General features: G+C 41.3%; 1 protein-coding gene across 1 annotated transcript in view; it reads left to right on the forward strand.

The window, feature by feature from the left end:
• The window catches only part of mrc1a (mannose receptor, C type 1a), a 245865-nt gene that overhangs the window by 82932 nt on the left and 141685 nt on the right, over positions 1-21248 (forward strand). Inside the window, exons 13-16 of the mRNA XM_059515824.1 lie at positions 13577-13692; positions 13819-13900; positions 14275-14419; positions 14873-14911. Of these exons, the coding sequence (XP_059371807.1) occupies positions 13577-13692; positions 13819-13900; positions 14275-14419; positions 14873-14911 (382 nt within the window). The remainder of the gene's footprint in view (positions 1-13576; positions 13693-13818; positions 13901-14274; positions 14420-14872; positions 14912-21248) is intronic.

Consider the following 21248-nt stretch of genomic DNA (forward strand, 5'->3'; position numbering starts at 1 on the left):
CAAGGGTAACATATAAAGCGTGAAGAGTAGCGGCCCTAGTACTGAGCCTTGAGGTACTCCATACTGCACTTGTGATCGATAGGATACATCTTCATTCAATGCTACGAACTGATGGCGGTCATATAAGTACGATTTAAACCATGCTAATGCACTTCCACTGATGCCAACAAAGTGTTCAAGTCTATGCAAAAAATGTTGTGGTCAATTGTGTCAAACGCAGCACTAAGATTCAATAAAACTAATAGAGAGATACACCCACGATCAGATGATAAGAGCAGATCATTTGTAACTCTAAGGAGAGCAGTCTCAGTACTATGATACGGTCTAAATCCTGACTGGAAATCCTCACATATACCATTTTTCTCTAAGAAGGAATATAATTGTGTGGATACCACCTTTTCTAGTATCTTGGACAGAAAAGGGAGATTCGAGATTGGTCTATAATTAACTAGTTCTTTTGGGTCAAGTTGTGGTTTTTTGATGAGAGGCTTAATAACAGCCAGTTTGAAGGTTTTGGGGACATATCCTAATGACAATGAGGAATTAATAATAGTCAGAAGAGGATCTATGACTTCTGGAAGCACTTCTTTTAGGAGCTTAGATGGTATAGGGTCTAACATACATGTTGTTGGTTTAGATGATTTAACAAGTTTATACAATTCTTCCTCTCCTATGGTAGAGAATGAGTGGAACTGTTCCTCAGGGGGTCTATAGTGCACTGTCTGATGTGATACTGTAGCTGACGGCTGAATGGTTGCAATTTTATCTCTAATAGTATCGATTTTAGAAGTAAAGTAGTTCATAAAGTCATTACTGCTGTGGTGTTGGGAAATGTCAACACTTGTTGAGGCTTTATTTTTCGTTAATTTAGCCACTGTATTGAATAAATACCTGGGGTTATGTTTGTTTTCTTCTAAAAGAGAAGAAAAGTAATCGGATCTAGCAGTTTTTAATGCTTTTCTATAGGATATGTTACTTTCCCGCCAAGCAATACGAAATACCTCTAGTTTTGTTTTCCTCCAGCTGCGCTCCATTTTTCGGGCTGCTCTCTTTAGGGTGCGAGTATGCTCATTATACCTTCCTTAAGCGTAAAGGAGCAACTTTATTTAAAGTGCTAGAAAAGAGAGAGTCCATAGTTTCTGTTACATCATCAAGTTGTTCTGAGGTTTTGGATATGCTAAGGAATTTGGATACATCAGGAAGATAACTTAAAAAGCAGTCTTTTGTGTTAGAAGTGATGGTTCTTCCATACTTGTAACAAGAAGTAGAATTTACAATTTTGGCTATATGAATTTTGCAAAGAACTAAATAATGATCTGAGATATCATCACTTGGCTGAATAATTTCAACACCATCAACATCAATTCCATGTGACAGTATTAAATCTAGAGTATGATTTCGACAATGAGTAGGTCCTGAAACGTGTTGTCTAACACCAATAGAGTTCAGAATGTCTATAAATGCTGATCCCAATGCATCTTTTTCATTATCAACATGGATATTAAAATCACCAACTATTAAAACTTTATCTGCAGCCAGAACTAACTCGGATGTAAAATCACCAAACTCTTTAATAAAGTCTGTATGGTGCCCTGGTGGCCTGTATACAGTAGCCAGTACAAACATAACAGGGGATTTATCATTAACATTTGTTTCTTTGGATAATGTTATATGAAGTACCATTACTTCAAACGAGTTATACTTGTAGCCTGCCCTCTGAGAAATCCTGAAAACGTTGTTATAAATTGAAGCAACACCTCCACCTTTGCCTTTTAGACGTGGCTCATGTTTATAACAGTAATCTTGGGGGGGTGGACTCATTTAAAATAATGTAATCATCAGGTTTTAGCCAGGTTTCTGTCAAACAGAGTACATCTATATTATGATCAGTGATCATATTATTTACAAAAAGTGTTTTCGTAGAAAGGGATCTGATATTTAATAAGCCAAGCTTTATCATTTGTTTATCCATATTGCTTCTGTTTTTTATTTGTTGAACCTCAATTAAATTGTTAATCTTAACTTGGTTTGGCCGTTTTTTGTTTTTTCTAGTTTGGGGAACAGACACAGTCTCTATAGTGTGATATCTAGGTGAAAAAGTCTCTATGTGCTGAGAATTAACTGACCTCTGTGACGGGAGGCAGCTAGCAGACAGTCGGTTTAGCCAGTCTGTCTGCTTCCTGACCTGGGCCCCAGTTAGTCAAGTATAAACACTAAGACTATTTGCCATATTTCTAGAGAGAAGAGTGGCACCACCCCAGGAGGGATGAAAACCATCTCTTTTAAACAGGTCAGGTCTGCCCCAAAAGCTCGTCCAATTGTCTATGAAACCTATGTTATTCTGTGGGCACCACTTAGACATCCAGCCATTGAGTGATGACAATCTGCTATGCATCTCATCACCACGGTAAGCAGGGAGGGGACCAGAGCATATTACAGTGTCTGACATCGTGCTTGCAAGTTCACACACCTCTTTAATGTTATTTTTAGTGATCTCCGACTGGCGAAGTCGAACATCATTAGCGCCGGCATGAATAACAATCTTACTGTATTTACGTTTAGCATTAGCCAGAACTTTTAAATTTGCCAAGATGTCAGGCGCTCTGGCTCCCGGTAAACATTTGACTATGGTGGCTGGTGTCTCTATGTTCACGTTCCGTACAATAGAATCACCAATAACTAGAGCACTTTCATCAGGTTTCTCAGTGGGTGCATCACTGAGTGGGGAGAACCTGTTTAATGTTTTGATCGGCAAAAGAAGAGCGGTATTTTGACCCACGACTACGCTGCCTCACCGTTACCCAGTTGCCATGCTGCTGGGGCTCTGTTTCCGGAACCGAACAATGTACAGGAATCCCTGAGCTAGACGCATCCAAAGCCGTATCTAGAGCCCTAACATTCTTACTGTCCTCAATTAAAGTTTGGATGCGTGTCTCTAATTCTGAAATCTTCTCTGTCAGCCTAACTATTTCCCTGCATTTATCACATGTGAATCCCTCATCAGCGACAGAGATAGATAAACTGTACATGTGGCAAGAGGTGCAAATAACAATAGCAGGAGAAGCCATTACTCACCGTGCTTGATGAAATATTCTTACTGCGGTTGTTTGATGAACTTGTGAAAAACTGGAGCGAGGGAGAGGAGAAAAGAAAACAGCGATAGGTTCGAATGAAAACGCAAATGACAAGCTAATGAGTGCTAACGCTTTCAATGTAGTCTTTTTTATGTAGTCACATACTACACCATGACGCAGGGTCTTCTTCCCTTTTTATTGAACACATGTAACCCTGAGATGTTTTTCCTAACCTTTGTGACTTTATTTAACGTTGGGCCAGCAGGATATGCTAGACAGAATGCTGTCCTTACTCATCATTCACTTTTTTATTAAATCAACGTAAGTGAATGGTAGCTAGTTTAATATTCTGTTTAATATCTCCGTTTGTGTTTAACAGATGAAAGAAAGGCATACAGGTTTGGAACAACATGAGAGTGAGGAAATGATGAAGATGTTTTTTTTTGTGAACTATTATTATTTTGTAAATAAATACAGTGAGTATATGTGTATTATTGATTGTTAATAGGCTTAATAGGTTAATATGCATATGTTAATAGGCTGATTTATACATTATTTAGATCATTCATAAAAATTAGTTGTAGTCTATATGACATGAATCGAATCACTTAAAAATTCCTATGAAGAAATATAAAAAGACATTGCTTCATGTGTTCTCTTTCTCTCACTTACGATTATTGGTTTATATTAAAGCTGGTTTAATCTAAAACATTAAAAAGGGTAAGAGAATGATAAATACCAGCTTGCACATGGTACAGTATATCACTAAAATGTCATGAATAGACCAGGAAACGTGATAAATCGAAATGAAATAATCACATTTCCACAAAGTTCCAACATAATGAAAGCACATATTTATAACAGGCATTTCTAAAATATGACATCTGTCATAATAAGTACTATCACAGAATCACCTGCCTACCCGGCCAAACCAGCTTCCTAGACCCGTTCACAATCACCTGATTATTAATCACAGACACCTATATCCACTTACCACACCATTCAAAAACACACTTACCCAAGTCACTCGATGGTGGGTCTCATGGTTACTAGCTTTTCTTTGAACCCTTGCCCACCTGTCAGCCTGTTGATTCTGGAATTCTCTGCTATCTATAGAAGGACTAGAAGTTTCAGCTCAGATAAGACAGTTCCCCTTCGATACTTCACTCATACTGCGTATGGGGAAAAGCTCTTTTTTTTCCTTGATACTGAAGCCTTTTTTCAATAATGCATGAGAGACTTCCTACCCAAGTGCTCCAGCTCTGCCTTGAGTCGCAAGCAGCACCCAGCTCGCCCCGCTAAGCACAGTAAACCGCTTAGACATCAGGGCCCCCGGCAAAGGATTGTGGTGGACCCGACGCCCTCTAAATCCTCCTGATCGTTGGGGAAGAAAGAGGAAGGGGCAAAGGCCTGCCGCGGCCGGACCACCCCAGAAGCTCTCTCGCTTGCCTGCCATGCGACCCCGGCCCACCATTGTTGCGTCCATGCAAAGCGCTGTTACTATGGCGAGGGTGTGGCTTACCAATATACAGTCCTTCCCTTCGGGCTGTTTCTAGCTCCCCGCACTTTCATGAAGGGCATAAACAAGGCACTTTCCCCTATGAGACAGACTGGCTCATTCTAGCCCAGTCGCGAACCGAGCTAGACCACCACAGATCCATGCTCCTGAGCCACTTAGAATGCCTAGGACTCAGGGTCAATTTCGCCAAGAGCTCACTGCTCCCCAGCCAACGTATTACGTTCCTGGGAGCGGTTTTCGACTCAGTCCATATGAGGGCAGTCATATCACCAGAGTGCGCTCTGGTACTTCAGCAGCTTGCGGCCTCCGTCAGGAACAAAGCCTGTTTCCCTCTGAACTTTTTTCAGAGGATCTTAGGGCTGATAGCTTCTGCCTCCCCAGTTTCACAGCTTGGCCTCCTATGAATGCGGCCCCTGCAATACTGGCTGAAACTTCGGGTCCCACCTCATGCTTGGCGGCATGACCACTTTCGCATCAGGGTCAACCAGGCCTGTCTAAGCAGCCCTGGAGCCTTGGATGAACCCTGTTTGGTTCAGCCGTGGAGTACCCCTACAGGCGGTTTCCAGAAGGATAGTGCACTCAACAGAGTGGGTGCACTCAACCTGGGTTGGGGTGCTCTGTGCGAGGGCAGACCAGCCTTCGGCTCGTGGTCACACGAGGAGAGCTATCTCCATATCAACTGCCTCGAGATGCGGGCAGTAGAATGAGCTCTTCAATCCTTTCAGGCGATCCTGAAGGGGCGTCACGTCCTAATCCAGTCGGACAGCATGACAGTGGTGTCCTACATAAATCACCAAGGCAGCCTTTCGTCCAGCCGCCTCTGCGCACCCACGACCCCAAGGTGTTCAAGATAAGTTCTGTCGTTCCCTACCGTGGTACGACGCGGTTGAATTCGTTCCTCATAATGCAGTATGAGTGAAGTATTGAAAGGGAACGTACTTGGTTACGAACGTAACCTCCATTCCCTGAGATACGGAACGAGTTCTGCGTTATATGCCGTGCCATGAGGCTGCTACGCAGCGTTGTCATTGGTTTAAAAACGTTTACAGATTAAACCAATGGCAGTGCAGTTGCACTGCGTTACTGAAAAAAAGACTTCAGTATTGAGGATAAAAGGAGCTTTTCCCCATACGCAGTACTCGTTCCGTATCTCAGGGAACCAAGGCTATGTTCGTAACCGAGTATGTTTTCCGTTGATCACCTCAGTTTTGATTCTCCTATATTTGAAGCTTCTCCTCAGTTGCATTAATAAACTTGCCTGTTTGTTTGAATCTGTCTGTACTGTTCTCTATATATGTTTGCTTTCGAAGTGTGAATATATATAAACAGCAAGCCAAACTCTGCTCAAGAGCCAGGATATGAGCGTCTTGCTCCTTTAATAGTATTGCAGTTTACATGGGCAAAAACACCGGCCATTGAACCGAGTAAAACTGTAAATAAATGAAAGAAATATAAAAAACTTAATATAAATCAAAATGACATACTTATTAACAATGTAACAAGTAAAATGTATATAGATACATTGCTAACTCAGGTTAGAAGCATTATCAATACAGCGCACTAGCGCCAATCTGCAATAACATAAACATTTAAATATCACGTTTAAACTCCTGCAATATACACTAAACAGATAAATGATTCAAATTAACTTACAGCCAATGCTTACGGCAGGGATTAGAAGAAAGATTGACGCAAATGCAACAGAAACATCTCTCACGCGTTCACTGCACCATGAGCTCGTTATTTCCTGTTACCCGATGCGCATTGCTCGTGGAAACACGTCAAAATAAAAGTCCTAACATAGGAACTTGCATAATAGCGGCAAGTAAAATGAAACTTATACAGAATATTAAACAACTACGAAATTATAATATTCATAAATGTAAATGTACATCGTAAATTATACACAGCCTCTAACAGAGGCAGAACACTCCCCACCTGGCATTATTAATGCTACTATAACAGTCCGTGGTGAGTCTTACTTAGTCCCCCTTAGCTAGGAGTAAGATCACATCAGAAATAGGTCGTAAGAATGTTTTCACGTTACCACCTGAGGTTGTTTTAACTTCTATCTTGCGGACCTTTCCGTCACTGCTCGGGAAGACGGATGTGATTAAGCCCAAAGGCCAGTCATTCCTTGGGAACTGAGCTTGTTTCAACAACACAACATCTCCAATGTGCAAGTTTCGGTGAGTTTCGTGCCACTTGCGTCGAGGTTGAAGTGTACTGATGTATTCTTTTCGCCATCGGCTCCAGAACTCGTTGGCCAATGCTTGTACTTGTCTCCACTGACATCTTAGGAGATCCTTCTCAGTGCAGTTCTCAATTGGGACAGGTACTCCTGGCTTTTGGTTAAGGAGCATGGCTGGAGTGAGTACGCATGGAGAATAGGGGTCCGATGAGATGGGAACCAGAGGTCTAGCGTTTATGATTGCGGACACCTCTGCCATCAGAGTGCAAAGTACCTCATGAGTCAAGTGAGCATGTTTCTTCTGCAACAGTATTGCGTCTAGAATCCTGCGGCTCACGCCGATCATGCGTTCCCACGCTCCCCCCATGTGGGAAGCGTGTGGAGGATTGAATTCCCACGTACAGCCATTCTCATGGAGGTATTTCAGAAGACTAGTCTGGTTCTCTTTTGTTGGTTGCATGCCCAATACCTGGCTAGCTCCGACAAAGTTGGTACCTCTGTCCGATCTGAGCTGTTTTGCTGGTCCCCTCACAGCAAAAAAAACGTCGCAGAGCGTTGATGCAACTGGCAGTGTTCATGGATTCTATAATTTCTATGTGTACTGCTCGTATACTCATACACGTGAAGAGTATAGCCCACCTTTTGTTTTCAGCTACCCCACCTCTGGTGCGTCGAGTGACCACTGTCCATGGACCAAAAACATTTAACCCCACGTAGGTAAATGGAGGAGATGTACTGAGGCGCTCAGGAGGTAGATCTGCCATCTTCTGAACTTCCTGCTTTCCTCTGAGTCTGAGGCATGTTACACAACAATGAAGAATGGAGTTTATCAGTCTTTTCCCTCCGACAATCCACAAGCCAGCCGATCTAATTGCTCCCTCCGTAATCTGTCGGCCTTGATGGTGCACTTTGGAATGGTAGTAACTCACCAACAGTTTGGCAACATGACTATGCTTTGGGAGGATGATTGGATTCTTCAACTCTGATTCAAGAGAGGAGTGTCTCAGACGTCCCCCAACCCTCAAAAGATCGTCATAGATGTAGGGGTCGAGGTTCCGCAGCCCATTTGACTGACAAACCTGTTCGTTCCTCTTCAAAGCAGCATACTCCTCTGGATATAGGTCTTTCTGGACATGTAGAAGAATTAGTTTCTTTGCAGTTGCCTGCTCTTCAGGAGTGCGTATTTCACTGCACTGGTGCCATCCCTTGCACGCATGCGATGTGCTGATGGAACTTGACGTGTGAGAACGTGCTTGATGAATCAGAAAGGAAACGGCTCTTAGCAAAGATTCCCAGGTTGAAAAGCGCTGAAATCGTTTTGAGAAGCGGCTTCTGTCAATTTGAGTAATGAAGCTGGTCACACAAGGTCTGATTTCTGCATCCACCATAGGATTCACCAGATTGAAGAACTCACACTCTTGCGCTTGGGGCATTTTGTAGAGAAAGCTAGGTCCTGTGAACCATATAGTGTCATTAAGCTGTGATGCGACCACAGATCTCGTCGCTAGATCAGCTGGATTCTGATCCGTAGGCACATAATTCCACTGATCTGGAGAAGTCGACTGGCGTATCCGTTGAACACGGTTGTGCACATAAACGAAGAAGCGTCTGGACTCATTGTAGATATATCCCAGGACTACTTTGCTGTCACAAAAGAACTTCACAGCATTCGGCTTGTAGTCTAGTTCATCAAGGATATGTTCAGCCATCTCTACAGCCAGCACCGCTCCACACAGCTCTAGGCGAGGGATGGAACGCTCAGGACGAGGTGATAACTTTGCCTTGCCCAGCACAAATCCCACTTTGGCCTCGCCTTCATCAGTCAGAGCTCGAATGTAAGCCACTGCCCCTATGGCCCAGTTTGAGGCATCTGAAAAGACACACAACTCAGTGTATAAAGTGTTAGAGAGTGAATGATGTAGGTATGTGCGTGTGATGTGAATGTTACTTAGCTTTTGAAGTGAGGTTCTCCATTCTTTCCACTTGTTTCTTTTCTCTTCAGGAAGGGCTGTGTCCCAGTCATGCACCTCTTTAGTCAGCTCACGTACTAGCGCTCTGCCTTGGATCGTCACTGGTGCCACCAAGCCCAAAGGGTCGAAGATGCTGTTCACGGTGGAGAGCACTCCGCGGTGAGTGTAGGGCTGTTCATTAATTGCAACTTTGAAGGTGAAGGTATCTGTCTTTATGTCCCAGTATAAACCCAGACTTCTTTGAGTGGGCCAAATCTCATTTCCAAAATTCAGATCTTGGAGGCCAGAAGCCAGGTCTTCTGGTGGGAAAGCTTGCATCACTTTGACACTGTTTGAAGCTATCTTATGGAGCTTAAGATTCGACTTTGAAAGCGATTCTTGAGTGCGCTTGAGCAGGTCGATCGCTTCAGCTTCTGTGGGAAAGGACATGAGCCCATCTTCCACGTAGAAATGTCTGTTGACAAAGTGTGAAGTGTCAGTTCCGTACTCCTGCTCACTTTGCTGTGCAGCTAACCTTAGACCGTATATGGCCACTGCCGGAGAAGGGCTATTCCCGAAAACATGTACTCTCATACGGTATTCTACCACTTCTTTGCTCAAGTCATTGTCTCTGTACCAGAGGAATCTCAAATAGTTTCTGTGATCTTCTCTCACCAGGAAACCATAGAACATTTGTTGGATGTCCGCCATAATTGCAATGAGATCTTTCCTGAACCGTAGCAGCACTCCTAACAGGGAGTTGTTTAGGTCAGGGCCTGAGAGGAGCACATTGTTCAGAGAAATACCTTGGTGTTGCGCGCTGGAATCAAATACCACCCGTATCTGTCCCGGTTTTTGCGGATGATACACTCCGAAGATGGGTAAGTACCAGCATTCTTCATCATCGAAGATAGGTGGTGCTCTTTCTGCATGATGGTTCTGAAAGAGCTTCTCCATGAAGGCAGAAACTGTTCCTTCATCTCAGGTTTTCTGCTCAGTGTGCGACGCAAAGAATTAAGGGGAGACAAAGCTTGTTCTTGATTATTTGGGAGTAATGGTCTGGGTGACCGAAATGGCAAAGGAGCGACCCAGTTTTTCTGTTCATCTTGTTGGAACTCTGTTTGCATGATTTTCAAGAAGATCTCATCCTCGAAGGACATGGCAGGTTTGTTATCATTTTTGGTTCTCTCAAATACCTTGAGCCCAAGTTCATCTTTATCTTGCATGCAATGAGTAGCGTCATTGAACGAATGGGAAAAAACAACAGACTTTTGCTCCCCACCATGACACAATTTCTCTTTCACTTTGAGGTGGCTCTGACATGGAGTGAGAAGAGATGGACGACCATTCTCCAGGATGTTAGTTTTAAAGACACTCACCATTGGCTTATGAGCTTTGTCAATGCAGACATCACCTACAATCACCCAGCCTAGATCCAACCGCTGTGCAAAGGGTGCATTGTGAGGCCCGTTAATTTGTTGTCTCACTTTATGTACACGGATCATGTCTCTTCCCAGCAATATTAAGATCTGAGCATCAGGATCTAGCTTTGGGATAAACTGTGCCAAAGGTTTCAAGTGTGGATGAACAAGGGCGACCTCTGGAGTGGGAATTTCTGATCTGCTGCTCATTATCTCGTTACACTCTATTAGTGGTGGTAGATCAAGACACATCTTACCATCCAACGTCTCTATTTGGAAGCCGACTGCTTTCCTTCCAGACATTTCTATGGAACCAGCACATGTTCTCAACAAATATGGAGAGGGGTTGCTCTGGACTCCAAACAGACGAAAGAACTCTCCTTTTGCCAGTGAGCGGTTGCTCTGGTCATCAATGATGACATACATCTTGATGGCTCGTCCCTGCTGTCCTTGAGGAAATACACGCACCAAGCACATTTTTGCACAGGATCGCATTGGAGTACTTTCTCCACAAACTTCTGTGCACCTTGAAGTTACCTCTGGGGTTGTGTTGACCTGTTGTTCTGTGTTTGGTTCTTGCGCCAGAGGTGTAGAGAGGGGTGGGGCCATGTCAGGATGCATAACTGTGCAATGTCTGTCAGAATCACATTCGGAGCATTTGAGAATCATGAGACATTCTCTGGCTACATGATTTGGAGAGCAACACCTGAAACATCTTTTATGTTCTTTCAGGAGGTTCTTGCGTTCCATCAACGATCTTTTTCTGAAGGCTCTGCATTTTGACAGAGGATGCAGTTTGTTATGAATAGGACAGTACTTCGTCAAGTCTCTCTTGATAGTGTCCTTCACATTAACTGAATATGACTCATCATTCGTGGACACATCCGTCTTGTGCACTGACACAGGAACTCTGCTAGCACCATGTTTATAGAGGGGTTTTTCATTTCTGACGGCTGTATAACTACAGCTTGAGAGCTTGAAACTAGGATCATTCCTGGCTTTAGCTTCACTGCAAATGAAATGAGTAAAGAATGAGAATGGGGGAAAACTGACCTTTTTCTCTTCTTTGAAACGTGAACCAGCGAACAGCCATTTTTCTTGCAAACTTACTGGTAACTTCTCCACTATGGGATTAATACCACGAGGGGTATCGAGATAAGCTAACCCCGGTAAGTATGTGTCTTCTTTAGCTGCAAGGAGCTCCATGAGCAGGTCTGCGAGTTCCCTGAGTTGTGTGTTGTCTTTTGGAGATAGACGTGGAAAGTTATCTAAGCGCTTGAATAAAGCACTTTCTATCACTTCAGGAGTGGCATAACATTCTTGAAGTCTAGTCCAAGACAATTGAAGAGCTGCTTGTGGATTAGTAACATACACAGCTCGAATCCTTCTCACATGATTCGATGATTCCTTCCCCAGCCACTTAACTAATAAGTCTAATTCTTCACTGGCTGAGAGCTGTAAGTCTTGTGTAGCATTAACAAATGACTCACACGCTCTGAAGTTCTCTGGGTTATCATCAAACTTACTAAGTCCTGTGGTGACTAGCTCTCTACGTGCTACAAATCTAGCAAAGTCTAACATAGGCACGGCTTGACTTTGAGAGAAATGCTGCATATCTGGATGGGCTGCGTACCTTTGTGAAGCAGGATTTTGACTTGGAGATACTTTAGAAGCAGTATTTGGTATGGAATGAGGCAGATTGTACAGTGACTCTGGATATCTTGCTCGCTGCTGACGTTCACCTTGACAGATTATGTTCCGCTCCTGAATGGTATCTGCACCGCCGTCGTATGCAGCGTTCATGCTCTCAGACTTTCCTATCGCATGTGGAGTCGATTCTTTCACACAGGTTAACAGAGAGTTATCCAGAGGTAAGGTAGCAAAGTCAGAGCTCACCTGAGACTGGTGTTTCACATACTCTTCTGTTCTCATTGAAATCACATGTGAGGAAAGTATGCTCTTTTCACTGCGACTGTCGTCACATTCCATTGCTACTGCTGTCTCTAACGCTTCCGCCTCTGCCAGAGCAACAGCAGCTTCCTTTTCAATTTCCAATGCTTCTAAACTCGCTTCCACCATAGCTCTCTCCTGATCCAGCCTGGCTTTCTCCTGCTTCATTTCAAGCTGTCTTTTTGAAAACGCCATCTTGGCACGTGCAGCTTCCGCGGAGGCTCTAGCTTTAGCGGCAGCACTGGCCACAGAACACTTGGAGGAAGATGATGAGCGTTTAGAACTGACCTCTGAAGATGCCTTTTCTTTTCCTCCACTTTCCATGTTTACATCTGTAACTTCTTCTTGCACCCGCTGATCCATGGCTTTTTACTGTACTGTTCTCTATATATGTTTGCTTTCGAAGTGTGAATATATATAAACAGCAAGCCAAACTCTGCTCAAGAGCCAGGATATGAGCGTCTTGCTCCTTTAATAGTATTGCAGTTTACATGGGCAAAAACACCGGCCATTGAACCGAGTAAAACTGTAAATAAATGAAAGAAATATAAAAAACTTAATATAAATCAAAATGACATACTTATTAACAATGTAACAAGTAAAATGTATATAGATACATTGCTAACTCAGGTTAGAAGCATTATCAATACAGCGCACTAGCGCCAATCTGCAATAACATAAACATTTAAATATCACGTTTAAACTCCTGCAATATACACTAAACAGATAAATGATTCAAATTAACTTACAGCCAATGCTTACGGCAGGGATTAGAAGAAAGATTGACGCAAATGCAACAGAAACATCTCTCACGCGTTCACTGCACCATGAGCTCGTTTTTTCCTGTTACCCGATGCGCATTGCTCGTGGAAACACGTCAAAATAAAAGTCCTAACATAGGAACTTGCATAATAGCGGCAAGTAAAATGAAACTTATACAGAATATTAAACAACTACGAAATTATAATATTCATAAATGTAAATGTACATCGTAAATTATACACAGCCTCTAACAGAGGCAGAACACTGTCTGTTTTTCTCCTTGACCGGCTATGACAAGAGCATTGGATAAAAAAAACATTATCATGACCTTTTCATTACAGTTTGTTTTTAAGCAAACACTGTAAAACATATTTATTTATTTTTATTCTGGTTACAGTGTTCAGAGGTATAATTTCTGAAAGCTAATCTGTTAGAATTAAACAAAAAGTATGTAAGCACTCCATTTATAATGAGAATATTGAATAAACTTTGAAAATCAAATCAGTTACCACATACCATCCCAGTTTTTTTTTTTCTTAAAAGTAAACTCTCCTAAACTTCCAATGCCGCATTGCTTCACTGAATCTTTTTACAACTTTAATGAAAATTACTTCAGTATGCTTAGTTGCTGCAACTAACCATGCACCATAAGAGTAGTGCAAAAAAAATCTTCCTGTCTTCCAGGCAATAACACTCTTATTTTTACTTAGATATACCAGAGGCAAAATGATGAGAAGAAATCTTGGTTTCAGGCTCGTGATTTCTGTCAGGCCATCGGTGGTGACTTGGCAAGCTTCCATTCTCAACAAGAAATCAACAAGTTACCGTGAGTGCACATACCTAAGAAGTTTTGTTCTGATATTATCTTTATTATTTGTTTTGCAAAATGGTGATTTTTGTAGGGTAAGTCAAAGAAATTCATAATGGTGGAAAACATGTCTTTATTCTGTAGGTATATAAGTGGAGACCCGGCATGGATAGGTTTCAGTATGCTGAATAGTAATTCTGGCTTTGTGTGGACAGATGGAACCCCTGTGAGTGTTTTCCCATTACTGATCCTATTTTTTTTTTCTTTTTTTTTTGTGATGCCCATTTGTGACTTTTTAAGGTAAAAATCATCTTGTATTTGTAGAGGTGTAAAAGTATAAAAATATTTCAATTCAAGCTAAATTTTTTAACAATTGGCCTAGTTTATATAAATATCATAATGGGGTGTGTGTGTGTGTGAAAATTATTGGCAAACTATACATTATCCAGCTTAATACATGGCAACTCGCCCAATAATTATAAATGTGAACATCTGATATGATTTGAGCTTCTGGAATGAATTTTCACTTTATCATACCCACCCACACCATTTTGCAATATGTTCTGCTGTGTCTAAATATGTGTTTATATTTCTTTTTAGTCTGATTTTGAGAACTGGGGGTTTGGAGAACCAAACAACTATAACAATCAAGAGCACTGTGCAGAAAATGGCTTTTATTATGGACGCAAGTGGAATGATCGTGATTGTGAATCCTTTAATGACTGGATTTGCCAGATACCAATAGGTACACATGCTTAGTGGGTGTTTGTGAAGTTGTGGAATGTCAGAGAAGTGAGTCTGTGAAGTACTATAATTTGGTAATTGTCACAGTTCTTCGGTGCAGTTTGAATTCTTTAAGGTGCAGTCACATTTAATGTTTTTCAGCAATTTTTTTGGACTGCAATACAGGCAGTGCATTGTCTAAGCAAAACGTGTTTCTTTGTCTCTTTCATTTTTAAACTCACAGAAACTGATAGTGACTGTGGTATAACTGAATAAAAGGATAAGTGTGCAAAAGATTTATGTATCATTAAAGTCACAATGGTTTATTTCAACATAACAAAATTGCTTTAAGTTTTAATTAATATTTTATATTCTAATATAAGTAGCTTTATACAAAATGGAATTGCAACAACTTTAACAAATGCCCCACACAATAACACTTATTTGTTACTTTATTTATTTATTCCCCCAATAGGCACATCTCCAAAACCTGAACCAACTACTGTAACCCAGGGTAAGGATTAATGTTATATATATATATATATATATATATATATATATATATATATATAATTTATTTATTTTTGTAAGATGCACTTTTCATTTATAAAATAAAATATTTGTGATGAAGTAGTGACCCTGCTGCCAATGGAGACATTTAATAATTTTTGACTTTTCAGTTTAAACCTTTAAAAATATTAATAATTTTTTTTTTGCTCACTTTACCTGATCTGTCTAAATCTATCTATTAATCTGTCCACATGACACAACACTCTCATAAATCATTTATTGTTATATTATTATTATTTATTTTCACATTTACCAATGCTATTTTGACATTTATTTTGTCCATTCTGTTGCTATAGTTATCACTGTCAGTCATTGCTATTTCAAAAAAAGAATCCTCTGAAAACTGAAAAGAGCACATCGCACCACTGTTTATCAATTTGCACTGCCTACCAATAGCTGCTCGCATAAAGTTCAAGGCACTGATGTTTGCCTACAAAACCAGCACTGGCACCCCTTTACCTTAATTCGCTACTTCAAAATGATGTGCCCTCTATAAGCTTGCGTTCTGCAAGTGAACGACACATTATAGTGCCATACTAAAGAGGTACAAAATTACTTTCAGAGACTTTTACATTAACTGTTTCCTCCTTGTGGAGTCATTAGCCATCTTCAAGAAATGGCTAAAAACACATCTCTTTCAACTTCATTTGAACTTCTAACTTTATCATTCTAAGTGAGAGAAGAAAAAAATCCTTAAACCTCTAACACTCACACTATCTATTCCATTTCTATTCTTACTACTTGTCTTCTTTGAAAAAAAAAAATGTCAGAGAGCCATTCTTTATTTTTTTTTTATTCTAACTTCTTTTGTTTTTATTTAAATAAATAAATAAAATAAAAACATGATATGTGCACCGCTGACTTGTCACAACACTTATATTTTATTGTCCTTTTGTTGGTTTTGATTGATTCTCTTGTCCTCATTTGTAAGTTGTTTGGATAAAATCTGCTGGATTACTAAATGTAAATGTCAGCATATATATATATATATATATATATATATATATATATATATATATTAGGGGTGTAACGGTTCACAAAATTCACGGTTCGATTCGATACGATACACTGGTGTCACGGTTCGGTACTTTTTAGATACAGCAAAAAGAAAAAATTGGCAGATAAATTTCCTTGATTTTTAAAAAATGTTTTATTTATAAAAACTAACAAAGTATGTTTTTTTTTTTACATTGAACAATGATGGAGCTATTCTTTACCCATCTTCTATGGTGTTTTCTTAGCAGCATACTGTATAAAACAAAAACAGCCCCTTATAAAAAAAAATGAAAATGTTATATTATTGTAGTAGTTATGAACAAATACAAATATGTAACTTTTTATATGGAACTCTATAACTCTTTATATTGAGTGTGTTTTTACTCAATTGGTTCTCTATAGGGCTTATGTTTTTTGGAACAAAGCAGGAATTACGGTCCGTCTGAAATGGGCTCGTGAAGGAATATTGTAACGGGGCTCAATTACATTAAGCATGTTCTTAAAACCTACATTTTCCACTACAGAGTAAGGCGCTCGCTCACTCAGTACGCGCTGAAGGCTCGTTGCAAAATGGCTAATGCGTTTAACAGACCAGAAATAGAAGATCCTCCAATAACCAACAGGTCTGGTGTTTGGGTGCACTTTGGATTCCCTGTAAGCTATAATGGTGATGATACAATGAATGGTAAATAGTAAGGTCTCATATCCGCGGCTATAACGTAAATGTAGGCTACCAATCGCCGTGGTGATGTCTTTTGCCCTGTCTGAATCCGTTGGAAATGTCTGTCTAAATGCTGCGGGGATATTTTGTTGTGTGTATGTTTCACCTTTTTTTCGTCTTTTCCCAGATACTGACACACTAAGGTGATGTCGGCGTAAATGAGTTGTTTCAAGTATTCCCGCTGGTGTTTTTTTTTTTTTTTTGTATTCCCGCTGGTGTACCCTAGATCCACCACTCTCTTGCCATCACCATTATAGCTTACAGGGAATCCAAAGTGCACCCAAACACCAGACCTGTTGGTTATTGGAGGATCTTCTATTTCTGGTCTGTTAAACGCATTGGCCATTTTGCAACGAGCCTTCAGCGCGTACTGAGTGAGCGAGCGCCTGACTGAGTAGCCTAACATAAACATATAAGTTGGTGTTTTTTTCTTCTTCGGGGGTGTCAGGGGCGTTGCCTGTTACGTCGTTTGGGTTATTGGGCTACCTTGTTGAACGTATATCATTATATTTCACAATTTTTTTTATTTTCCAAATATAATTAATTAGTCCAACGAACCGTTTGGTCCATAATGCGTACCGCGTACCAAACCGAAAGCCTCGTACCGAACGGTTCAATACGAATACGCGTATCGTTACACCCCTAACATATATATATATATATATACAGGGCTTGACATTAACTTTTTTGCTCACTAGCGGTTTTCCAAAGTTAGCATTTTCACACAGCATTTTTACTAGCACAGCAGGGCAGCTAGCGTTCTCTTTGTTTCTGTCACTAGTGCGCAAGCCCAAGGCAACACTGTGTGCATTAGCGATGTGCGGGTCATCTCATAACCCGTGGGTCATGTCCAGTGCTTAATTTGTAAATTGCGAGGTCCTGGAACAAAGCGGGGCAACGGATCCGGCACGTGATTACAGAAGGGAGAGGTAACGGAGCACTCGCGCAATCACATTGGTGGACTAGTTTAAGTGATTAAGAGCATGCATCATTTGCTTTTATAGGGTCTGTAAGGTCATGAATAACATGGAAATGCCATGCGATTTTAAAACAACAATTTCCAGGCCTAAAAACTTTTCTGAGGGGGACTATGTGTTGCATGGTTTTAATCGCAGCTTTCAAGGTTAGAATGAGGGAAATTCCTGCATTTATTCAACATAGCTTGTAGGTTTGCATAATAAAATAAATCCACACAAAGTCTAAGATTAAATCAGTCATTTGAATCCATTAACTCTCTCAGAGCGCGGTTCTCATCAGCACATCAGTGACTTGCACGCTGCGATACAAGACTCACTCGCATTTCAGGACAGCTGACAGAACTGTCACTTGACTAATCGGGTCATTGTTGCATTGTCACAAAAATGTATAATAATTTGCACACCTTTTTAAGAATTTTAAGCCATTTGGTACTCACATGCTCCACAGGCTGTATTACAGTATGTGTCCTCAGTCACATCCAAAGCTCACACGTATAAAGCTCGCAAGTATTATATAAGAGTTATTTTCCGTAGTTTGTTGAGTTTAAGCAACCAAATACAAAGAATATGATGTTTGATTGGTGTTGACAAATAAAACAGTTTCATGGCACACTGTACTAAAATACAGGGGGGAAAAGAAAGAATAGGAGGAACAAATCAATAATTAAACAACACTGCGTTGTCAGTGTTGGTGTTGTTTCAGACACTTGCAATTAACATCAGGCTATATGAAAAACAAAGTTATATGTTTACCCTTGCTTTGCAAATAAGCGGAGATCTGTCCCCTCCAGGCTGTGCGCGGCGCTCAATCTGAGTGTAGGCGAGTGAAGTGACGAGGTTTCGCGAGAGCTTGAGGATCCAATGGCGTTACGAAGTTTTACAAGCTCCTTTAAATACTTATCATTGGTTAGATATTTCTAAAACCATGTGATTTATAATAATAATAACGAATTATAATAGAGATATTAATTTTTGATAGTTTTTCACGGCACATATCTGGCTATTCTCTGTCTGCCATACTGAAATGCTGCCCCTGGAGAAAAGGGGATCTGCCAAAATGAGGTGCCTGTCAGGAAAAACGGGCTGGATTCAGTTGCGGGATACACTGAGCTTTATTGAAAGCAGATAAGACAAGGCAGATGAGTATCATTCCACAGTTTAACTCGTTCGACAGCCGAGATCCAGAGAAATGAGAGCTGGAATCTTCTAGGAGTACTGCATTCGTGAGAACAAGAGGCAGAGCAAAACAGCAAAAGACACTGCAGCCTGAAGACAAGACAAGACAAGGTGAGTACACAGACCAGCTCGAGCTATTGGTAAGAGTTACAACAGTCTGGCAATGGACAGAGAAACACAGGGAATTATAAAGGGAAGAAATTAGAAGAACATTAAGAACAGGTGGCGAATAATTAAGGTTAACAACGGAGAAACAAGGAGGGCGGGGAAAACTCAAATCAAACAGGCAGATGCAGTGAGCTGTCAAACCATCCAAACACACATTCACAACCCCAAAAGGCAGGTGATTAGCCCCGAACCCTGACAGTACCCCCTCTCCCTGGAGCGTCAACCGATGCTCCAGAGAGGGGCCCACCTCAATGGGTTTGACAAGACAAACAGAAACAACCTTTGAGGACAGGACAAAACAGACAGGATAGCCCCTTCAGATGGCTGACAACTAGTAGGAGCATCCTCCGAGTGACTCATCAGAAGCAGCAGACAGCTGGTCTGGTATGATCTCGTGGTCGCAACCTCTAGCAGGAACAACCTCCGCGGGCTTGACAAGGCAAACAGGAACACATCTCCACGGCCATGACCCAACTGGCAAAGACGACCTCAGGACATAACTGGACCAACAGGAACATTTTACATGACCATAACTTGACAGGCAGGAACACCGTCTACGGCCTTGACCCAACTGGCAGGAATGACCTCTGTAGGTCTGACAGGACAGGCAGGAACACTTTACATGGCCCAGATGTGACCAGCAGGAACAACACTTAAGAACTTGACAAGACAGGAACAATCTCTATGGCCAAACAGACAAAGTAGGTAGGGGCAACCTCTGAAGGTGTGATCTCTGGACACTTGACAACATCTGTGGACATGACAGGAGGAATCTCTGGACACTTGACAACATCTGTGGACATGACAGGAGTGATCTCTGGACACTTGACAACATCTGTGGACAAGACAGGAGAGATCTCTGGACACTTGACAACATCTTCTGGACACTTGACAACATCTGTGGACATGACGGGAGTGATCTCTGGACACTTGACAACATCTGTGGACAAGACAGGAGAGATCTCTGGACACTTGACAACATCTGTGGACATGACAGGAGTGACCTCTGGACACTTGACAACATCTGTGGACATGAAAGGAGTGACCTCTGGACACTTGACAACATCAGTGTGGCTCGTCACCTCTCGCTGAAGGCTATCCAACCGTGTGAGGAGTTCAAAGACTCGGGCACTAAGAGCGTCCACATCCTTCGCAATGGTGTTGAGCTGGATGGCATGCTGACCCAATCAAACTCCCTGCTGTATGAGAGCCGAGCGAAGTGAATCAAATCCCACTGAATCCATAATTGGCCAGACTGTTCTGTCAGGAAAAACGGGCTGGATTCAGTTGCGGGTTACACTGAGCTTTATTGAAAGCCGATAAGACAAGGCAGATGAGTATCGTTCCACAGTTTACCTCGTTCGACAGCCAAGACCCAGAGAAATGAGAGCTGGAATCTTCTAGGAGTACTGCATTCGTAAGAACAAGAGGCAGAGCAAAACAGCAAAAGACACTGGAGCCTGAAGACAAGACAAGACAAGGTGAGTACACAGACCAGCTCGAGCTATTGGTAAGAGTTACAACAGTCTGGCAATGGACAGAGAAACACAGGGAATTATAAAGGGAAGAAATCAGAAGAACATTGAGAACAGGTGGCGAACAATTAAGGTTAACAACGGAGAAACAAGGAGGGCGGGGAAAACTCAAATCAAACAGGCAGACACAGTGAGCTGTCAAACCATCCAAACACACATTCACAACCCCAAAAGGCAGTGCCGGATCGGATTTCGGAGGTGCCGGATCCGGATCCGGCTTTTTCCGGCACAAATTAACCCCTTATCGTGTCGGGTTGTGTTGGTGCGGGTATAGAAATTGTCACTTTATTTGCGTTAAAAACAAAACAAAAACAAAAAAATCCATATATGTTGTAGTGTTGGGGGATATGGTCATTTTTCAAATCAGATCAGATCGACGATACACGATATTATCGTGCATGGGTGGAGCAAGAGAGAGACTCTTTGCTCTTGTCATAGTATAACTATTTGGTGTTTTAAACTGGGCAGGTGCCCAAGAGAGAACCTATGGAATCAGCATTAATCCAAAAAAAATATTTAAAAAATACTGATAAACTAACGTTAAATATAAAAATATTGCATTTAAAACAACTAGTTCATATATAGTCAGACACAACTGTCATATCACGTGTCCTTTGACAAATTTGCTGCATTTGAGCATGGAAGTTATCAGTCTAAATGTTCTGCAAAATCAGTCAACAGTGAAAATAAGTAGTAGATTTCATTTGA

This window comes from Carassius carassius, chromosome 2 (genome assembly GCF_963082965.1).
Source record: "Carassius carassius chromosome 2, fCarCar2.1, whole genome shotgun sequence".
Lineage (NCBI taxonomy): Eukaryota > Metazoa > Chordata > Actinopteri > Cypriniformes > Cyprinidae > Carassius > Carassius carassius.